The 19,401-nt window shown below is 43.2% G+C and overlaps 1 protein-coding gene across 2 annotated transcripts in view; it reads right to left on the bottom strand.

The window, feature by feature from the left end:
• Nucleotides 1–19,401, bottom strand: part of ADGRV1 (adhesion G protein-coupled receptor V1) — a 355,871-nt gene that overhangs the window by 162,769 nt on the left and 173,701 nt on the right. For both annotated transcript variants that reach the window (XM_075271519.1, XM_075271528.1), the window contains 5 exons: nucleotides 19,070–19,187; nucleotides 14,221–14,392; nucleotides 11,617–11,859; nucleotides 9,213–9,620; nucleotides 8,246–8,430 (listed from right to left, as the gene is read on the bottom strand). In XM_075271519.1, the coding sequence (XP_075127620.1) occupies nucleotides 8,246–8,430; nucleotides 9,213–9,620; nucleotides 11,617–11,859; nucleotides 14,221–14,392; nucleotides 19,070–19,187 (1,126 nt within the window). The remainder of the gene's footprint in view (nucleotides 1–8,245; nucleotides 8,431–9,212; nucleotides 9,621–11,616; nucleotides 11,860–14,220; nucleotides 14,393–19,069; nucleotides 19,188–19,401) is intronic.

The following is a 19,401-nucleotide window of genomic DNA, read 5'->3' as shown; positions in this document are numbered from 1 at the left end:
TCTGAGTTATCCCTGATGTCAATCAGGGATTCTCTCAGAACACACAAGAGCGGGATTGTAAGGCTCACCATCGCATCCTCAGAGCTCACCCTCCTTGTGGACTCCTCAAACACCCGTAGGATGTCACAAAGGTCTCTCATCCATGGCCACTCATGGATGTGAAACTGAGGCAGCTGACTTTGTGGCACCCTAGGGTTTTGTAGCTGGTATTCCATCAAAGGTCTCTGCTGCTCAACCACTCTATTCAACATCTGAAACGTTGAGTTCCAGCGTGTGGGGACGTCGCACAAAAGCCGGTGTTGTGGCACATGCAGGCGTTGCTGGAGAGATTTTAAGCTAGCAGCGGCTACTGTTGACTTGCGAAAGTGGGCGCACATGCGCCGCACTTTCACCAGTAGCTCTGGAACATTGGGGTAGCTCTTTAGGAAACGTTGCACCACTAGGTTGAAGACGTGGGCCAGGCATGGAACATGTTGGAGTCCGGCAAGCTCCAGAGCTGCTACCAGGTTCCGGCCGTTATCACAAACGACCATGCCTGGGCCCAGGTGCAGCGGCTCAAACCATATTGCCGTCTCATCGAGGAGGGCATCCCTCACCTCGGAGGCAGTGTGCTGTCTGTCCCCCAAGCTGATCAGCTTCAGCACAGCCTGCTGACGTCTACCAACGCCAGTGCTGCAACGTTTCCAACTCGTAGCTGGGGTCAATCTAACAGCGGAGGAGGAGGCGGTGGCGGAGGGGGAGGCGGTGGCGGAGGAGGAGGCGGTGGAGGAGGAGGAGGAGGGGGGTGTTCTTCTCGTGTCCCTGTCAGGAATGTTAGGTGGGGAGACGAGGTACACCGGGCCAGTTTGGGAAGCAGTCCCAGCCTCAACTACATTCACCCAGTGTGCCGTCAGTGAAATGTAGCATCCCTGTCCGCATGCACTTGTCCACGCGTCGGTGGTCAAGTGGACCTTTGTGCAAAGCGCGGAACTAAGGGCCCGCCTGATGTTGAGTGACACGTGCTGGTGCAAGGCGGGGACGGCACACCAGGAGAAGTAGTGACGGCTAGGGACGGCATAGCGAGGTGCCGCAGTTGCCATCAGGTCCAGGAAGGCGGGAGTTTCAACAAGCCGGAACGCCAACATCTCCTGGGCCAGCAGTTTAGCGATGTTGGCGTTCAAGGCTTGCGCGTGTGGGTGGTTAGCAGTGTATTTCTGCCGCCGCTCCAATGTCTGAGAGATGGTGGGTTGTTGTAAAGAAGCGCCTGATGGTGCCTTTGATGGTGCAGGAGAAGGAGATAAGACAGGAACAGGGGAGGATGAGGAAGAAGTCAACAAAGTGGCGGAGGCAGATGAAGTGGTGTCCTGGCTCATCCTCTGGAGTGCATCGCCGGCACAGTCAGCAGTGGCAGTGGCAGAGGCAGAGGCAGAGGCAGTGGCAGTGGCGTGAACGGCAGGCGGCCTTTGTCCTGCCGTTGCTGCCTGCCACTGATTCCAGTGCTTGGATTCCAAATGACGGCGCATTGAAGTGGTGGACAGGTTGCTCTTCTCAGAGCCCCTAATCAATTTCGAGAGGCAAATTGTGCAGACAACACTATATCTGTCCTCGGCGCATTCCTTGAAAAAACTCCACACCTTCGAGAAACGTGCCCTTGAGGTGGGAGTTTTTCGGGGCTGGGTACGAACTGGAACATCTTGGGAGATTCCGGGTGTGGCCTGGCTTCGCCTAAGCTGCTGACCTCTGCCTCTGCCTCTAGCTACCCTTTTTGGTGCTGCACCTGCCTCAACATCCACACTACTTTCCCCGCTTGACATCCCCCCTGTCCAGGTCGGGTCAGTGTCCTCATCATCCACCACTTCCTCTTCCAACTCCTGTCTCATCTCCTCCTCCCGCAAAATGCGCCGGTCAACTGGATGCCCTGACGGCAACTGCGTCACATCATTGTCGATGAGGGTGGGTTGCTGGTCATCCACCACCAAATCGAACGGAGATGGAGGAGACTCTAGTGTTTGAGCATCTGGACACAGATGCTCCTCTGTTAGGTTCGTGGAATCGTGACGTGGAGGGGCAGGTTGAGGGACAATGAAAGGAGCGGAGAACAGCTCTGGGGAGCAGCGACAGTTGGGGTTATTGTTCTGTGAAGCTTGGGAATTTTGGGAGGAAGGAGGACAAGACTGTTGGGTAATAGGAGGAGAGGAGGCAGAGTCTGACTGGCTGCTGGACAATGTGCTGTAAGCGTTCTCTGACAGCCATTGCAAGACCTGTTCCTGGTTCTCGGGCCTACTAAGGTTTGTACCCTGCAGTTTAGTTAATGTGGCAAGCAACCCTGGCACTGTGGAGTGGCGCAATGCTTGCTGCCCCACAGGAGTGGGCACGGGACGCCCTGTGGCTTCACTGCTACCTTGCTCCCCAGAACCATTCCCCCGACCTCGCCCATGGCCTCGTCCACGTCCCTTTCCGGGAGCCTTGCGCATTTTGAATTCCCAATTACCAGTAGCAAAAATTGTGGGTGCACGTAACCCCAATATATTCTTTGAATTACCAGTCAGAAACTGGCACTATATACAAGTAGCAAGAAATGAGGGTATTTGTAACCCCAATATATTCTTTGAATTCCCAGTCAGACAATGGCACTATATACCAGTAGCAAAAATTGTGGGTGCACGTAACCCCAATATATTCTTTGAATTACCAGTCAGAAACTGGCACTATATGGCAGTAGCAAGAAATGAGGGTATTTGTAACCCCAATATATTCTTTGAATTACCAGTCAGAAACTGGCACTATATGGCAGTAGCAAGAAATGAGGGTATTTGTAACCCCAATATATTCTTTGAATTCCCAGTCAGACAATGGCACTATATACCAGTAGCAAAAATTGTGGGTGCACGTAACCCCAATATATTCTTTGAATTACCAGTCAGAAACTGGCACTATATGGCAGTAGCAAGAAATGAGGGTATTTGTAACCCCAATATATTCTTTGAATTCCCAGTCAGACAATGGCACTATATACCAGTAGCAAAAATTGTGGGTGCACGTAACCCCAATATATTCTTTGAATTACCAGTCAGAAACTGGCACTATATGGCAGTAGCAAGAAATGAGGGTATTTGTAACCCCAATATATTCTTTGAATTCCCAGTCAGACAATGGCACTATATACCAGTAGCAAAAATTGTGGGTGCACGTAACCCCAATATATTCTTTGAATTACCAGTCAGAAACTGGCACTATATGGCAATAGCAAGAAATGAGGGTATTTGTAACCCCAATATATTCTTTGAATTCCCAGTCAGACAATGGCACTATATACCAGTAGCAAAAATTGTGGGTGCACGTAACCCCAATATATTCTTTGAATTACCAGTCAGAAACTGGCACTATATGGCAGTAGCAAGAAATGAGGGTATTTGTAACCCCAATATATTCTTTGAATTCCCAGTCAGACAATGGCACTATATACCAGTAGCAAAAATTGTGGGTGCACGTAACCCCAATATATTCTTTGAATTACCAGTCAGAAACTGGCACTATATGGCAGTAGCAAGAAATGAGGGTATTTGTAACCCCAATATATTCTTTGAATTCCCAGTCAGACAATGGCACTATATACCAGTAGCAAAAATTGTGGGTGCACGTAACCCCAATATATTCTTTGAATTACCAGTCAGAAACTGGCACTATATGGCAGTAGCAAGAAATGAGGGTATTTGTAACCCCAATATATTCTTTGAATTCCCAGTCAGACAATGGCACTATATACCAGTAGCAAAAATTGTGGGTGCACGTAACCCCAATATATTCTTTGAATTACCAGTCAGAAACTGGCACTATATGGCAGTAGCAAGAAATGGGGGTATTTGTAACCCCAATATATTCTTTGAATTCCCAGTCAGACAATGGCACTATATACCAGTAGCAAAAATTGTGGGTGCACATAACCCCAATATATTCTTTGAATTACCAGTCAGAAACTGGCACTATATGGCAGTAGCAAGAAATGAGGGTATTTGTAACCCCAATATATTCTTTGAATTCCCAGTCAGACAATGGCACTATATACCAGTAGCAAAAATTGTGGGTGCACGTAACCCCAATATATTCTTTGAATTACCAGTCAGAAACTGGCACTATATACAAGTAGCAAGAAATGAGGGTATTTGTAACCCCAATATATTTTTTGAATTCCCAGTCAGACAATGGCACTATATACCAGTAGCAAAAATTGTGAGTGCACGTAACCCCAATATATTCTTTGAATTACCAGTCAGAAACTGGCACTATATGGCAGTAGCAAGAAATGAGGGTATTTGTAACCCCAATATATTCTTTGAATTCCCAGTCAGACAATGGCACTATATACCAGTAGCAAAAATTGTGGGTGCACGTAACCCCAATATATTCTTTGAATTACCAGTCAGAAACTGGCACTATATGGCAGTAGCAAGAAATGAGGGTATTTGTAACCCCAATATATTCTTTGAATTCCCAGTCAGACAATGGCACTATATACCAGTAGCAAAAATTGTGGGTGCACGTAACCCCAATATATTCTTTGAATTACCAGTCAGAAACTGGCACTATATGGCAGTAGCAAGAAATGAGGGTATTTGTAACCCCAATATATTCTTTGAATTCCCAGTCAGACAATGGCACTATATACCAGTAGCAAAAATTGTGGGTGCACGTAACCCCAATATATTCTTTGAATTACCAGTCAGAAACTGGCACTGTATACAAGTAGCAAGAAATGAGGGTATTTGTAACCCCAATATATTCTTTGAATTCCCAGTTAGACAATGGCACTATATACCAGTAGCAAAAATTGTGGGTGCACGTAACCCCAATATATTCTTTGAATTACCAGTCAGAAACTGGCACTATATGGCAGTAGCAAGAAATGAGGGTATTTATAACCCCAATATATTCTTTGAATTACCAGTCAGAAACTGGCACTATATACCAGTAGCAAGAAATGAGGGTATTTGTAACCCCAATATATTCTTTGAATTCCCAGTCAGACAATGGCACTATATGGCAGTAGCAAAAATAGTGGGTGTATATAGCCCCAATTCTATTGCTAGGGGACTTGCAGTGTATTTCTGGGGTGAAGGTGGGGGGGCACACCGTTGGAACGGGTATCGGGGGTATATATAGGGTATACGGGAATACACTGTCAGTGTATTCCATTCAGGATCCTGGGAAAGCTGGGTTGCGGCGATTGAGCCCGTCAGTGCCACGTTACACTGACAAGCTTCTCCCTGGAATTTAGCTCTTATAAGAGCTGTTGGTTGTCTTCTCCTTCCTATCCTAGCCTGTCCCTGCCTACCCAGAATCTAAGCCCTAGCTAACTGGACGGAAACCTCCATCCCCGGTGAATTGCAAGCTCAGAATGAAGCGAAGCTGGGCGTCGCTGTTCTTTTAAATTAGAGGTCACATGTTTTTGGCAGCCAATGGGTTTTGCCTACTTTTTTCAACGTCACCGGTGTCGTAGTTCCTGTCCCACCTACCCTGCGCTGTTATTGGAGCAAAAAAGGCGCCAGGGAAGGTGGGAGGGGAATCGAGTAATGGTGCACTTTACCACGCGGTGTTCGATTCGATTCGAACATGCCGAACAGTCTAATATCCGATCGAACATGAGTTCGATAGAACACTGTTCGCTCATCTCTATACATCAATAAGGTCAATAGAACAGCTGCAGGTGATAATATAGACAGTTACATCAATAGGCATATATCTACTGAATAACCAGGTACAAGGTAAAGATAATTTATTATAATTTCCTGTATCTTCTTGTACATGAACTGTCCTTGTCTGTTTCTGCCTGAGAAGATAATCAGGTAACAATAAGGAATTCATGGCAGGGTTTCTGACATAAACAATCAACCAAAGAAATAAATAGCAAAAATACTACAGTGTTGGCCAAAAGTATTGGCACCCCTGCAATTCTGTCAGATAATATTTGGTTTCTTCCAGAAAATGATTGCAAGCACAAACTCTTTGGTATTAATATCTTCATTTATTTTGCTTGCAATGAAAAAACACAAAAGAGAATGAAAAAAAAAGTCAAATCATTGATCATTTTACACAAAACTCCAAAAATGGGCCGGACAAAAGTATTGGCACCCTCAGCCTAATACTTGGTAGCACAACCTTTAGACAAAATAACTGCGAACAACCGCTTCCGGTAACCAGCAATGAGTTTCTTACAAGGCTCTGCTGGAATTTTAGACCATTCTTCTTTGGCAAACTGCTCCAGGTCCCTGAGATGTGAAGGGGGCCTTCTCCAAACTGCCATCAAGAGATCTCTCCACAGGTGTTCTATCGGATTCAGGTATGGACCCATTGCTGGCCACTTTAGACATCTCCAGTGCCTTCTCTCAAACCATTTTCTAGTGCTTTTTGAAGTGTGTTTTGGGTCATTGTCCTGCTGGAAGACCCATGACCTCTGAGGGAGACCCAGCTTTCTCACACTGGGCCCTACATTATGCTGCAAAATTTGTTGGTAGTCTTCAGACTTCATAATGCCATGCACACGGTCAAGCAGTCCAGTGCCAGAGGCAGCAAAGCAACCCCAAAACATCAGGGAACATCCGCCATGTTTGACTGTAGGGACCGTGTTCTTTTCTTTGAAGGCCTCTTTTTTTTTCAACTCTATGTTGATGCCTTTTCCCAAAAAGCTCTACTTTTGTCTCGTCTGACCAGAGAACATTCTTCCAAAACGTTTTTGGCTTTCTCAGGTAAGTTTTGGCAAACTCCAGCCTGGCTTTTTTATGTCTCTGGGTAAGAAGTGGGGTCTTCCTGGGTATCCTACCATACAGTCCCTTTTCATTCAGACGCCGACGGATAATATGGGTTGACACTGTTGTACCCTCGGACTGCAGGGCAGCATGAACTTGTTTAGATGTTAGTTGAGGTTCTTTATCCACCATCCGCACAATCTTGCGTTGAAATCTCTCGTCAATTTTTCTTTTCCGGCCACATCTAGGGAGGTTAGCCACAGTGCCATGGGCTTTAAGCTTCTTGATGACAGTGCGCACGGTAGACACAGGAACATTCAGGTCTTTGGAGAAGGACTTGTAGCCTTGAGATTGCTCATGCTTCCTCACAATTTTGCTTCTCAAGTCCTCAGACAGTTCTTTGGTCTTCTTTCTTTTCTTCATGCTCAATGTGGTACACACAAGGACACTGACAGAGGTTGAGTCAACTTTAATCCATTTCAACTGGCTGCAAGTGTGATTTAGTTATTGCCACCACCTGTTAGGTGCCTCAAGTAAGTAACAGGTGCTGTTAATTACACAAATTAGAGAAGCATCACATGATTTTTCAAACAGTGCCAGTACTTTTGTCCACCCCCTTTTTTATGTTTGGTGTGGAATTATATCCAATTTGGCTTTTTGACAATTCTTTTTGTGGTTTTCCATTGAAGACAAATTAAATGAAGATAATAATATCAAAGAATTCTGGAAGAAAATGAGTATTATCTGACAGAATTGCAGGGGTGCCAATACTTTTGGCCAACACTGTAAAACTTATAATATATTGAGATGCATTAAAATATATTCCCCGGGTAAGGACTCAATAGAAAATATACACTGTCTACCAATAAGTATCTGGACACCCAATAAAGTTATACGGAGGTGGAGATATGGTCTGTGGGTGTTTCTCCTGGTATGGACTGGGACCCCTGATCTCAGTGCATGGTAAACCCAACGTGGACGTCCATTGCACTATTTTAGATAACATTATGGCGATTCTGTGGGTCGGACCAATGTCACTTTCAGGGTGACAATGCCAGCTGACAGCTGTCATACAAGGACTTGTGGAAAGAATGCCCCGGAGGGATGAGGATGTAATTGCCGCTCGTGCCGCTCGGACCACAGGTGTCAAAATACTTATTGGTAGACAGTGTATACCACCCCAACCCACCAATACCATGTCCCTTTGTAGATGTTCCATCTCAGAACTAAAGGGATAGTCTCAGTAACTGGTTTCCTAATTGCAAAACCTTTGGCTGCAACAAATAAGGCAGCTTTTTCACAATGTGTGGTCTCCCTAGCCTAGAGTGGGTTTCCAGCCTCAAATTGAGTTAACATATGGATCAGCTACCCGTAGGATAGGTTATCAGAATATGATCTGAGGAGAAGCCCCACAGACCACATACTGATAGACTATGCTAGGCCAGAAAACCTAATTTACTGTGGATAAATCTATGTACTGGGCCTGAGTTTAACAGCTACAATATTTATTGGGTTATTTTTACCTTATGCTCGGGGACCCACAGGTGACTCCAGTAAGCAGGGAGAAGGCGTAAATTTCAGCAATTTGAATTAATGGACTATATCCACGTGTGTCCATACGGTCTGGATGAATAAGACTACAGAGAGTGTCATAAAACAGAGTACGGGTCTCTTCATTTAGAACTTCTTTTTCCCCAACACTTACTACCTGCCAAGTAACAAAAAATATTCACAATTTATTCAAGGCGACTGCTCTGGCAAAATAGATTCTATGAATGTGAATGTAAAGAAAAGGAAAGAAGATAAATTATTCACTCAATTATGTTATTTTATAGAACGTTGGCATGCGGCGTTCTCCCATTTAAGTGCTTCATAGCATTGAGCTCAAACACTATATTTTCCAATGTGTTTGCAGCAGATAACTGCCATAAATACAATGATAAATCTCTTCCATATAGCACAAAGTACCCGATTCCCTTCACACAGTGCATGATAAAACTGACAGCCAGGAGCCACCACTAAGGGGAGGTCAGTGCAAGGAATCAGTTTCAGTGGAAATCACTAAAAACCATCGTGCACTGAGTGCCCCCTTGTGGTGGGCTGCAGGAAAATGCTAGATCACTGTGTTAGGATGGAGGAGTTCAGAGAGGGCCCCCTCTCACTGCGGGCCCCTCTTTTTCTGCCTCTTTGACTAAGGCCTTATTCACATGTCTTTTTTGTTTAATGATTGTGCTACAAAACCAGAAGTGGAGATTTCACAGTGTGTGTAATGGAAAGATTTGTACCTGTTCTGTTTTCAATCCTCTCCTGGTTTTGACTTACAATCACTGACCAAAACACTGCCATGTGAATAAGTCCTACGTGAGCCTCCAATGTAAATCATGTATAGTAGATAAGTGTAGCTCTATATGAATACTATCCAAATGTGTAAGTGAAAATCATTATCAAAGGCTTTAACAAATGGCAACAACATGTACATCTATATTTTACCTTTTCCATGATACTCATAGTGGCACCAAGTTGTTCTTCTGTGAATTCAGCACCTGCCTTATTGTTGAGGGTCTGGAGAACCCTGTTTAAAATAACCTCATCGTAGGGTTGATGGAGTTGCTCAAGTAACCCCCACGTAGACTGAGACGAAGCGTCTGACAAGATGGTGATGTTGGCAGTCCCATATTGCCTATCTATTTTGGCACCTCCTGTGGGATTCACAAGTAAAACCTGGAATCGCTTTGGATAAGGATTGAGAGATGCAGTTTTCGGTGTTAAGGTGACATCCAGGACAATATTTTTTTGCCCTGCCACGAAGGTAAGTTTCCCTTCAGTGCTTACAAAGTCCTGTCCTGCCACCGCCGGATAGATCACTGTATGGCCAATCACTTCAGATTTCTTCAGTTCCTTAAGAAACACAAATCAATATAACATTATTACATATCAAGCTAAACGTTCGTTAAAACTTACCTATATCTACTGGTATGACACAGCTCTAGTCTTTCTCATTTTCCAGGCTAGGACAGATACACTGGGGAAGATACTCAGAAGAAGAACGCTGGGGAAGATATGCAGATTTTCTGTTCAGAATTGCAGATGTAAAATCCACAGCATGTTGCAGGAACACTACAGTGGATTTTTTTTTTTTTTTTAAATTCTCATCCACACTGCAAAAAGTCAGTGCAGAAATCGATCTGTGGTGCAGAATTGAGGTTGATTCTTGTTGCGGCAGTTTCATACCTTGAAATGTAAAGGTTGAAATATACTGCAAAAAGCACAAACACAGACCACATAAAACATCAATTCCACTGCTATTTTGCAGAGGATTCAGCAAATCCACAGCAGAGAATTCCGCTTAGGTTTAACCATACCATAAGGTGAAATTCACATGTGACAGATTTGGTCTGCAGAGAGGTCTGTTCCATTCATTAGAATGGTGCTTGCAGAAGTCCATGTGCTTCCCACCAAAGCAACCTCATTCCAAGAAATGGAACTGATTCAGTTCTAGATATTTCGGTAAGAAAAATGTGCCTGTATGGGGCCCTTAGATCTCAGATGGCAGCGCTGGCAGTTATATGGCATCATCTTTTTTTGTTTGCAAAAGATTTTTCAAGGGTTGCTCAAGGGTCAGCTCTTCCAGGACCATTCACAGTGATGTCACAGTAAGGGTCCATTTACACGGAGGAAAATGGTGAGGAATTTGGTGTGGAGTTTTAGCACTAAAAAAAAGCCTCCCATTGACTTCAATGGGTTCCTTTTTCAGCTAGCAGCAAAAGGAACCCATTGAAGTCAATGGGAGGCTTTATTTTTCAGTGCTGAAATTCCACACCAAATTCCTCACCATTTTCCTCTGTGTGAATGGACCTTTAAGTAGTTCAATGAGGAAGATTTATCAAGGCTGGCAAGTCTGATGCCAGTCTATATCTCTCCTGTACTGAATGATATACCTAAATTATTAAGAGGTACACGGCTCCCAATAAATTATGCATATCTCTGAGCTCTCCTAGATTTGAGCAATCACTTCCTGGTAAATCTGATGAACCATGGGGAGGAGGCCATGCCTTCACAACAAACCACAACACACCCACTTTTCAGAAAAGTGGTGTGAAAGGTGCAAATCAGCAAAAAGTTGCATATTTTGCCACAGTCGATTTAGCTCTAAATTTTGCTGGGTTTAAGAAATTCCTTCATTGACTCTTGGGTATTATAGTTACTCTATCACTGGAAAAAAGATGGGGAATTTTGGGAGTAACAAGGTCCAGAGCTCAAGGTACCTAAGGGACAAGCAGTCCTTTCATCAAATTCTCTAATATGACCAGCATATTATCTGTATTACAAATTACTACACTTTGGCAGATACCTAGTCTGCATTAGGACTAAAAGCGCTGATATATTTGGAATGGCTGATGAGATTTGGATAGACAAAACACCTAAGTGCCCAGGGTGAGAGCACCTATCAGATGATGGATGTCATTCGGTTTTACAGCCCTGGTGACAAGTCCTCTGTAAATTGGCATTCATGAATCCATAAACGCTTCAGGATTTAAATGGCAGTGAAAATATTCCCTGACTCATACTCATATAAGAATATACTTACATAAACTACAATCCCAATTTTTCCTGCATGTAGCTGTATTGCTACAAGCTTATTTACAATGTCATATGTTATCTCTTCTTCTTCAGCATATACAGTACAGTCCTATTGAAATATGTATCCATGATAGAATATAGGTGATGTGCACCAGTATGAGTTTCACTTACACAGAAGATTACAGGAAAAGTAAACCAGCGTCAAATTGTAGTATACTTATAGTATCACCAGTTCTATGGATGGGTACTAAATGGTTAATGTGAGACAACTCCTTGAAGATCCCCTTCAGCATTATAAACTGATGCAACTCACCAACATAATGTATGTAAGAGATATGGACTGGGATGAGTTAGGTTGTCTGGAAATTTGTAGGCTGATTAAAGTAGTTTTCTTGTGTGCAACAGCCACTCGCGATCCCACAGCAAAGAATATCAGGCCACGAGGAGAGTCACTTTCCAGGAGAATTATTTTGGCAAATCGAGTGCTGCCATTTATTAATGCACCAGCACTTACGTCATATAGTTCAATGAAGAAAAATGTCTCAAATTCAGGCACCTGCGAAGGCAAGTATATAATGATTATTACTTACAATAATGCATTAAAGGGGTTGTCCCATCTCAAGGATTCTATCTACTGGTAGCTTATGTAAATTGAAGACTTTTTCTAAATACATTGCTTTAGAAATGCTGCTTTGTTTGCCTGCTATGTCAATTTATTCCTCCCATTGTTTACACAGTGGTGCTATAACCATGGACCTGTAGGACAAGCGATGTCACTTACTGCTCTTGCCGGCAGGACAATCTGTTCAGCTAATTCCAGCTTACTGATAAAGCAAAGTTTGTTATCTCACTATGTAAATACACAGATAACACTGAGTCTTTCTCTACAAGCATATGCATATTATATGATCTGCATAAGTGTTGTCAGTCTTCTCAGGCCCGTTCAGCAAGGGGGGGAGAAGAAATACAGGAAGTGAGAACAGACTGCAGGCAGACTGCCGAAACACTGAGATGGGAAAATCCCTTTAAGCAATGAGTAGGTACACATTTTTGGTTCTGATACTCCGCTATAATTTATGATTTCTTACTAACTAGCTTGTGTCCACAACACTGTGCCATTTTTGGCTGCCATGTTCATATCACATTTTAATGGTGATATCCGTCTTTTTAAAATCGGGACTCCTATCCTTAGGATATGGTAGATTACGTTTATCAACATTAGGTCAGTGAAGTTCTGATCCTTGGTACACCCTGCTGATCTGCTGTTTCAAGGCAACTTAGCACTCACACAGTCAGTGCAGCCTCGTCAATGTTCACAACAGTTTCCAAACTCTTCATCCCTAAAAATGCCGTTCTATTTCTAATTGTAATATAGTCCCTGACCCAATTTAAGGATGACGTTGTAGGGTAGTCCCAAGTGCATTCAATGAAACTGTTTAAGTCCAACTAATGTCTCTTACTTGGAAACCCTTCTTACAGAACATTGTGGTGCGTGAAACACCAAAGATAATTGAAAAGTTTAGCTTTGCTGAATATAATAAGTTGGAATCACAAATTTTGGGCGACATTTATCTGAACTTTACTATTTTACCATGAACATTTAGTAAATGAAAAATCAACTGTTGCTATGACCAAGATGGCTAGTTTTGACATACTATGAAAATAACGCTCTCCATGTTTTGGGGGATTATGTATTGCCTTCAATATAAGGGACATTATAAAGAAAACTTAGCCATCACTACAACTTCATTTACTTTAAGGCATTTCCATAATGTAGAGTCATGGTTACGCGTCGTCTCTTCCCCTGTGTGCAATGGCCAAGGGAAAGTGATTTGTGGACACTCCCCTAATATCAAGCACCAGGGTACATGCTCTGTCACCCTATCCTATTAAACTGAACTAGAGGGCTTATGTGTGCTGGCCCCATGATTATTCCATTCATACACAGTCTTAACAGATCTGCCATGAACTTACAGTGGAGAGAAAAAAGCATGGCAAGTTATCATCCAATCTCTCCAATGGTACATAAGAAAGGCATATAAAGGTTGAAACACCCATCTACCTCACAACTGTTCCCCGATAACCCTTGCTCCATAGGTGCCAGATCTGGTGGCAGCTTATGTTCCTTACAGATTACCTATTGTCATGTTTTCAATACCTAATGACATATGTTCTCAGATAGATGCTGTTATCTTGTGCATTCTGGTTCGTTGTTTATCCAAATCCGTTCAGCCATTCCAAAGATATAAGCCCTGATAGAACTGTATATTAGGGTCTATTAGTCAAGTGGACGGAGACATTGTGGCTTTTCTCAGGGCTGCTGTTTCTGTGTGCTATAATGCAGTGTTACCATCCTCGGGCCTTATAACTTTAGAATTGCTGAACAAATTCAGTTAAACAAAGCACCAAAATGCTCAGGGGGATGGCACCAATCAGATGAGATATGTCATTGGGTTTTTCACATCTCATGACTGGTCCTGTTTAAGAATGAAAGGGTTGGATGTACAGGGACAGATGTTGGGGAAATCAGGACACCCTCATACACATTAGATGTTCAGTTGGTCCTGCCAAAATCAGCAAATTTGGTCAATAATAGTCTATACACACTATAATGACTATAATTTATACGGTCACTTTAATGTAATGAATCTGGACAAGGATTCATAGACATTATTAAAGTTTCCTCTGATAGTAAAAGAGGGTAGCAGCTCGCTACTTTCCATTTCTAAACAAATCTGTGCATGTTTAATTCCATATAAAAGCAACTATTAAAATGTTTAACCCACAAAAAAGGTGTGATTTTTTTTTTTTAAAGTTGTAACAATTTCTAATGATAGAACATTCCAAGAACAGAGACTGGCTGTGCTAAACACTGCGCTCCCATGAAATGAGCCTTCACGGCTTTCTCAGCACTGACCTTGTCGTCTTTCACTTCCACAATAATTCTGCATTCTGTTTGTCCAGCGGTGCAGATGGTATATCCTGATACTGCCTGCAGTTCATTAACCAGGCTCACATCATCCCGGAAAAGTTCAACTGAAGTTCTATTAAAGGTTGCACGCCAATATATCTTCACATCTTCAAATGCCCTGAAGAATAGAATTGTACATTTAACCAACGGAACTGGAGTTACAGTAACTTTAGTGTAATGGGGAAGTGAAACCAACGTGTAGATATAGATGAATAACAATAAGTGTAGGGGACTAAATGAGAGAATACTTATTACAACTGACCCACATCAAGACCTCTCATACGGCAGCCAGTACCCTACTCTGCACCGATGAGAGGCAAAACCTCAAAACAGCTATCTGCAGATGGGAACCTACTTCCTTCTGGCTTGGCGGTTATTCCCAGATTATGTTCTTGCGTTTCCTTGAATCCAGGTATTCATCTATAGGGAGTTACCTTCCAATAAGTGCTGCTAAGAGCAAATTCCTGTTTTTCACCATTGAGGTCTTATTTGTATTTCTTACCCAGAATTCTCATCAGGATATGCATGGTGTAATACATACCTGTACCAGTCTCTCCCTAATGAGAGACATTACCCCTTCTTAACAATATCATACAAACATCCATAACACAGCAACATTGAATTCAATGGCCTGCATTTACTAATACGGATGTGCCTAGAAAGTGGCTAAAAATGCACCTAAACTCTGCCACTGGTCTCCCGTTTTGTTTAGACAGTGAGCAGGGTGGGAATCGAGGTGGTATCAGAGCAGGGATGTCTGTGTGTAGTGGCCAGAGATGTAGCAGAGCTGAGTGTGCGCTGAGCTCTGCTACACCAGAGATGTAGCAGAGCTGGCCGTGCGCTGAGCTCTACTACACCAGAGATGGATCTCTGATGTAGCAGAGCTCAGCGCACACTCAGCTCTGCTACATCTCTGGTGTAGCAGAGCTCAGCGCACATTCTACTCTGCTACATCTCTGGTGTAGCAGAGTTCAGCATACACTCAGCTCTGCTACATCTCTGGTGTAGCAGAGCTCAGCGCACACTCAGTTCTGCTACATCTCTGGTGTAGTAGAGCTCGGCGCACAGCCAGCTCTGCTACATCTCAGGTGTGGCAGAGCTGTGCGCTCAACACTGCTACATCTGAGATCGGACCACAATGGAGACTGCTGTGGACCGATCTTAGACTCAGCCTTCTCTGGCAGAACCAGCGTTGATTGGCAGAATGCTGTACTCTGTATCGCATTCGGCCAATCAATGCTGGTTAATGCATTCCTATGGGAAAAAGTCATATCACAAGCTGACAGGGATCCCGACCAGATAGAGCCCCAAAGAGCTGTTTGAGTAATATTCCCATCTAAATAAAGGTAATCCCTAGCTAACCCTGCCTGTACATCTATCCCTGTCTCACAGTCACATAGTTCACAGTCTCATATGACCCGGATCTTAAATCCACTATTCGTATAAATTGGAGGTCACCTGATTTAGCCAGCCAATTACTTTTTCTGATTTTTTTTTCGATGCCTCTGTTGCCGTAGTTCCTGTCCCACCTCCCCTGCACAGTTATTGGAGCAAAAAAAGCGCCAGGGAAGGTGGGAGGGGATACAAATTTTTAGTGCGTTTGCCTCGTGGTATTTGATTGTAGTCGAATACCTTGAACGGCCTGATATTCGATCGAATATCAATTTGATCGAATGCCATTTGCTCATCTCTAATGGTCATCAAAAACTTACAAAAAAACCTTTGTCTATGAAAACATAGATAGTGGTATGTGAATAGACAGAATAAAAATCTTGGTTTCTATAAGTGGCTATGTGATGGCTGTTTTTCATGGCTGTTTTTTATGGATATTAGCACTGTAAATAATGGCATGGCCATGTGAATAAGGCCTTGGGGTCCTTTTATGTGGGCAGTTTGTGAGAGAGTGACGGGTGTAGTCTGAGAAGACAAGTATATTCCAGCCAGGCACCTAAGGGGTGTGTGGTGAGACCCACACCAGGGAGGTCAGCTGGGTAATCAGGCCCTAATAACAGTCTGAGTGTGAAGACTAGTAGTCTGGCACCACACTGACTGAGCTGACCTGTCCACACCGGACCTCCAAGGCAGGTACTGTGCCACCTGTTGTTGTTGCCAAGGTGGGAGACTGGTAGCCAGTCTCCTGTATAGTCAGGGAAAAGTTTCCTTACGTTTAAGTTAGTTCTCAGCCGAGAAGGGTTTTGTTTTGTTTATCCTGTGGCTTTGCAAAAGCAGTGTATGCGTTACATGTGAATAAAGCCTGAACTTGTGTACAATCCAGTGTCTGTGTCCCTGTTTCCTGCACTGCTACAAGCATCTACCTGAGCGATTCCTCACAGCAGGTAAATTATCCATAACATGCACCAACTGATGATAAAGCAGATGAACTGGGCACATTTACTTCATATATACATATATGTTGCAATTATTGTTAGGTTCTATTTGTGAGGACGGGCTGCTGTTTTTTATGTTATCAGAAAAAACTGGCGGTTCATCCATTCCAATTCAGAAGTTTGGCAATTATTGCAATTATTGTTAGGTTCTATTTGTGAGGACGGGCTGCTGTTTTTTATGTTATCAGAAAAAACTGGCGGTTCATCCATTCCAATTCAGAAGTTTGGCAACCTGGCCGACAATCAACCTGTCTTCTCACATATGACAACTGCATCCAAGTGTCCCAACATGAATTCTGTTGGAGATTTTGCTGTGGATTTTTCTCCTGACAATCCCATTCACTTTGCACAAACGGTATTTTTGATGTGGTAAGATTTGATGTTGAATTACTGCACCAAATACTAGTCATGTGAATGTGAGCCTCAGATGTATAGCATGATTTATTGTTGTCAGCAAGGCAATGAGACACTGAAATAACCTAAATTGTATGTGGATACCCTTTCTAATTATCCACTATTCACATGGATGATATTTCATTCTCCAAGGAGCCATGGAGAATTAAAAAAAGGATGCCAGTATGCGTAATCTTTATTGTGCAGTCTGAGATGTGCTATTCTGGGAACATAGATCAAAATAAGGCTCGGAAGCAAGGATTTTGGCCAAAACCCGCCTGCCACGACTGTCGCGGCTTCCGACAGTTGCGGCTTCCCCCTCCGGAGCAGACTCAAATGAATGGGCCGAACCCGGAGGTTGCTGCCGCCAGGCGGATGCTGCGGCTCATAGAGCCGTGGAATCCGCCTGAAGAAAGGGCAGCATGTAAAAAGTAACTTGGCAGTCTACATAGACCACCATTTTGAGGGGGCAGATTATGATTAAGTGCCATAATCCACCCCCTTCATGCCCTTGTGAACTAGCCCTAAGACTTTTTTTTCACATGGACTGAACAATTGCCAGCATACTCAAGTAACACTCACTTGTCTCAAGAGGGCCTTATCGAGTTTAGGTGTTTCAACTACCCCCATTGCAAATAGTGCATAAAATAAAGTTCTGAAGTGCACAGTCACACGTTTCTGCCATCAGCCCCACTCACATATAAGTGTTATTACTGTGAAGTAGAAGCATCTATAACTAACAGCTCAACCATTAAGGGTTAGGAAATCCTAAACACACCATATGCAATGCCAAGCATAAACTGAAGTGGTGTAAAGTGCTCTGTCCCTGGCCTCTGGAGCACTGACCGTGAAAATGTGTTCTCTGAAGTACTGAATCACGTTTCACCGTCTGGATTATTCTGGATATTACCTATAGAGCACTACTTAGTAGAATGTATAGAGACTACTGGAACATTTAGTGGGAGGTTATCCCATTATTTTCAGAGAAATTAATGCCAGAACATGCAAATATATTCCAGACAACTGTAGAAACAATTCGGGGAAGGATCTTTTCTATTTTAGTATGCACTAAGCAAGGTCCATAAAAATATAGATTAAAGCGTTTGGTGCGGGGGAATAAAAGTGCTGATTTTAAGGGTGCGTTCACACGGAGTAACGTGCCGCGTGACGTGGCACGTATACGGCGTGTGAGAATTTACGCGCCGTATACGCTCCCATTGATTTCAATGGGAGCCAGGATCGTGTATGCCACGTTATTTTGCGATTGAAATCAATAGGAGCGTATACAGCGTGCAAAGTCTCACATGCCGTATACGTGCCACATCACGCAGCACGTTACTCCGTGTGAACGCACCCTAACACAACAAATGCAAGCCAGACCTTCTCATCCAACTTTAGTTTCTGAGCTCACAAATGTTCTTCTGGATGAAGGAGCAAAAATTCTCACAGACAGTTGAAACTCTAGTAGAAACCTTCTCAGGGTGCAATCCGAATTAAAAAAAAATTAATGTGAATTAAACCAGCACACATAAAAGGTGTATACAGTGTATGAAACAGTGCTACCAGTCAGTACTCTGGATAGTGAACTGTTATTGCAATCTACAGGAGGCCAGAGAATGATCAGGTACAGGTAGGGGGTCAGGGCTGGCGGTAAAAGTATAGAGGTCAGGTACAAACAGGCAGTCAGGACAGGCAGCAAGATTTAAAGGTCAGGTTTTAGGTAAAGGTCAGACATGGATAAAAGGCAGGACAGAGGCAACAGACAGGTATGTAGCCAGGAGCATGAGACTCCTGGTCCCAGTCCGTGGCAAGTCCTGCTGTCCGTTAATCAGTGTGGGTGCCAGATCTGCTGCTGTTTCTTAGAATAGGTCATCAATAGCCCAGTCCTGGAAACCCCTATCAATTACAATAATTATAAAAACCACTGAACTTTATGCTGTTTAACCAGAACTGCAGAAAACAGGGCAGATGTAGTACAGACGCATTTATTCTTTGAAATATCAAATGTCTCCAACCTGTTTGCTTGTCTTGTCACTGTTAACTGAGTTGTCCTAACAGCCGAATCTTCATCAAGCACAAGACCATCTATTGACGCCACGGAAAATCCTAAGATACCATTTTGTATATCATTTCCTAAAACAGAAAACAGACTGGTCACGCAGGGTAACACATTTTGAATGTATTTCAGAGGAAAACTGAATTCTTTCCCATTTCGGTCAATGAAAGATTTCAAATTTAATCAAAATCCATGCCGATTTTGTTTTTGTAATTTATGAAATGACTTATTTGGCACTACATGTTATATTTAGTTCTTGTTTATAGAGTCAAATCCACAGTATGTACTTTA

The sequence above is a fragment of the Leptodactylus fuscus genome, chromosome 1 (genome assembly GCF_031893055.1).
Source record: "Leptodactylus fuscus isolate aLepFus1 chromosome 1, aLepFus1.hap2, whole genome shotgun sequence".
In the NCBI taxonomy this organism is placed as follows: domain Eukaryota; kingdom Metazoa; phylum Chordata; class Amphibia; order Anura; family Leptodactylidae; genus Leptodactylus; species Leptodactylus fuscus.
The sequence above is the reverse complement of the archived record's forward strand: the minus strand, read 5'-3'. Positions and strand labels throughout refer to the sequence as shown.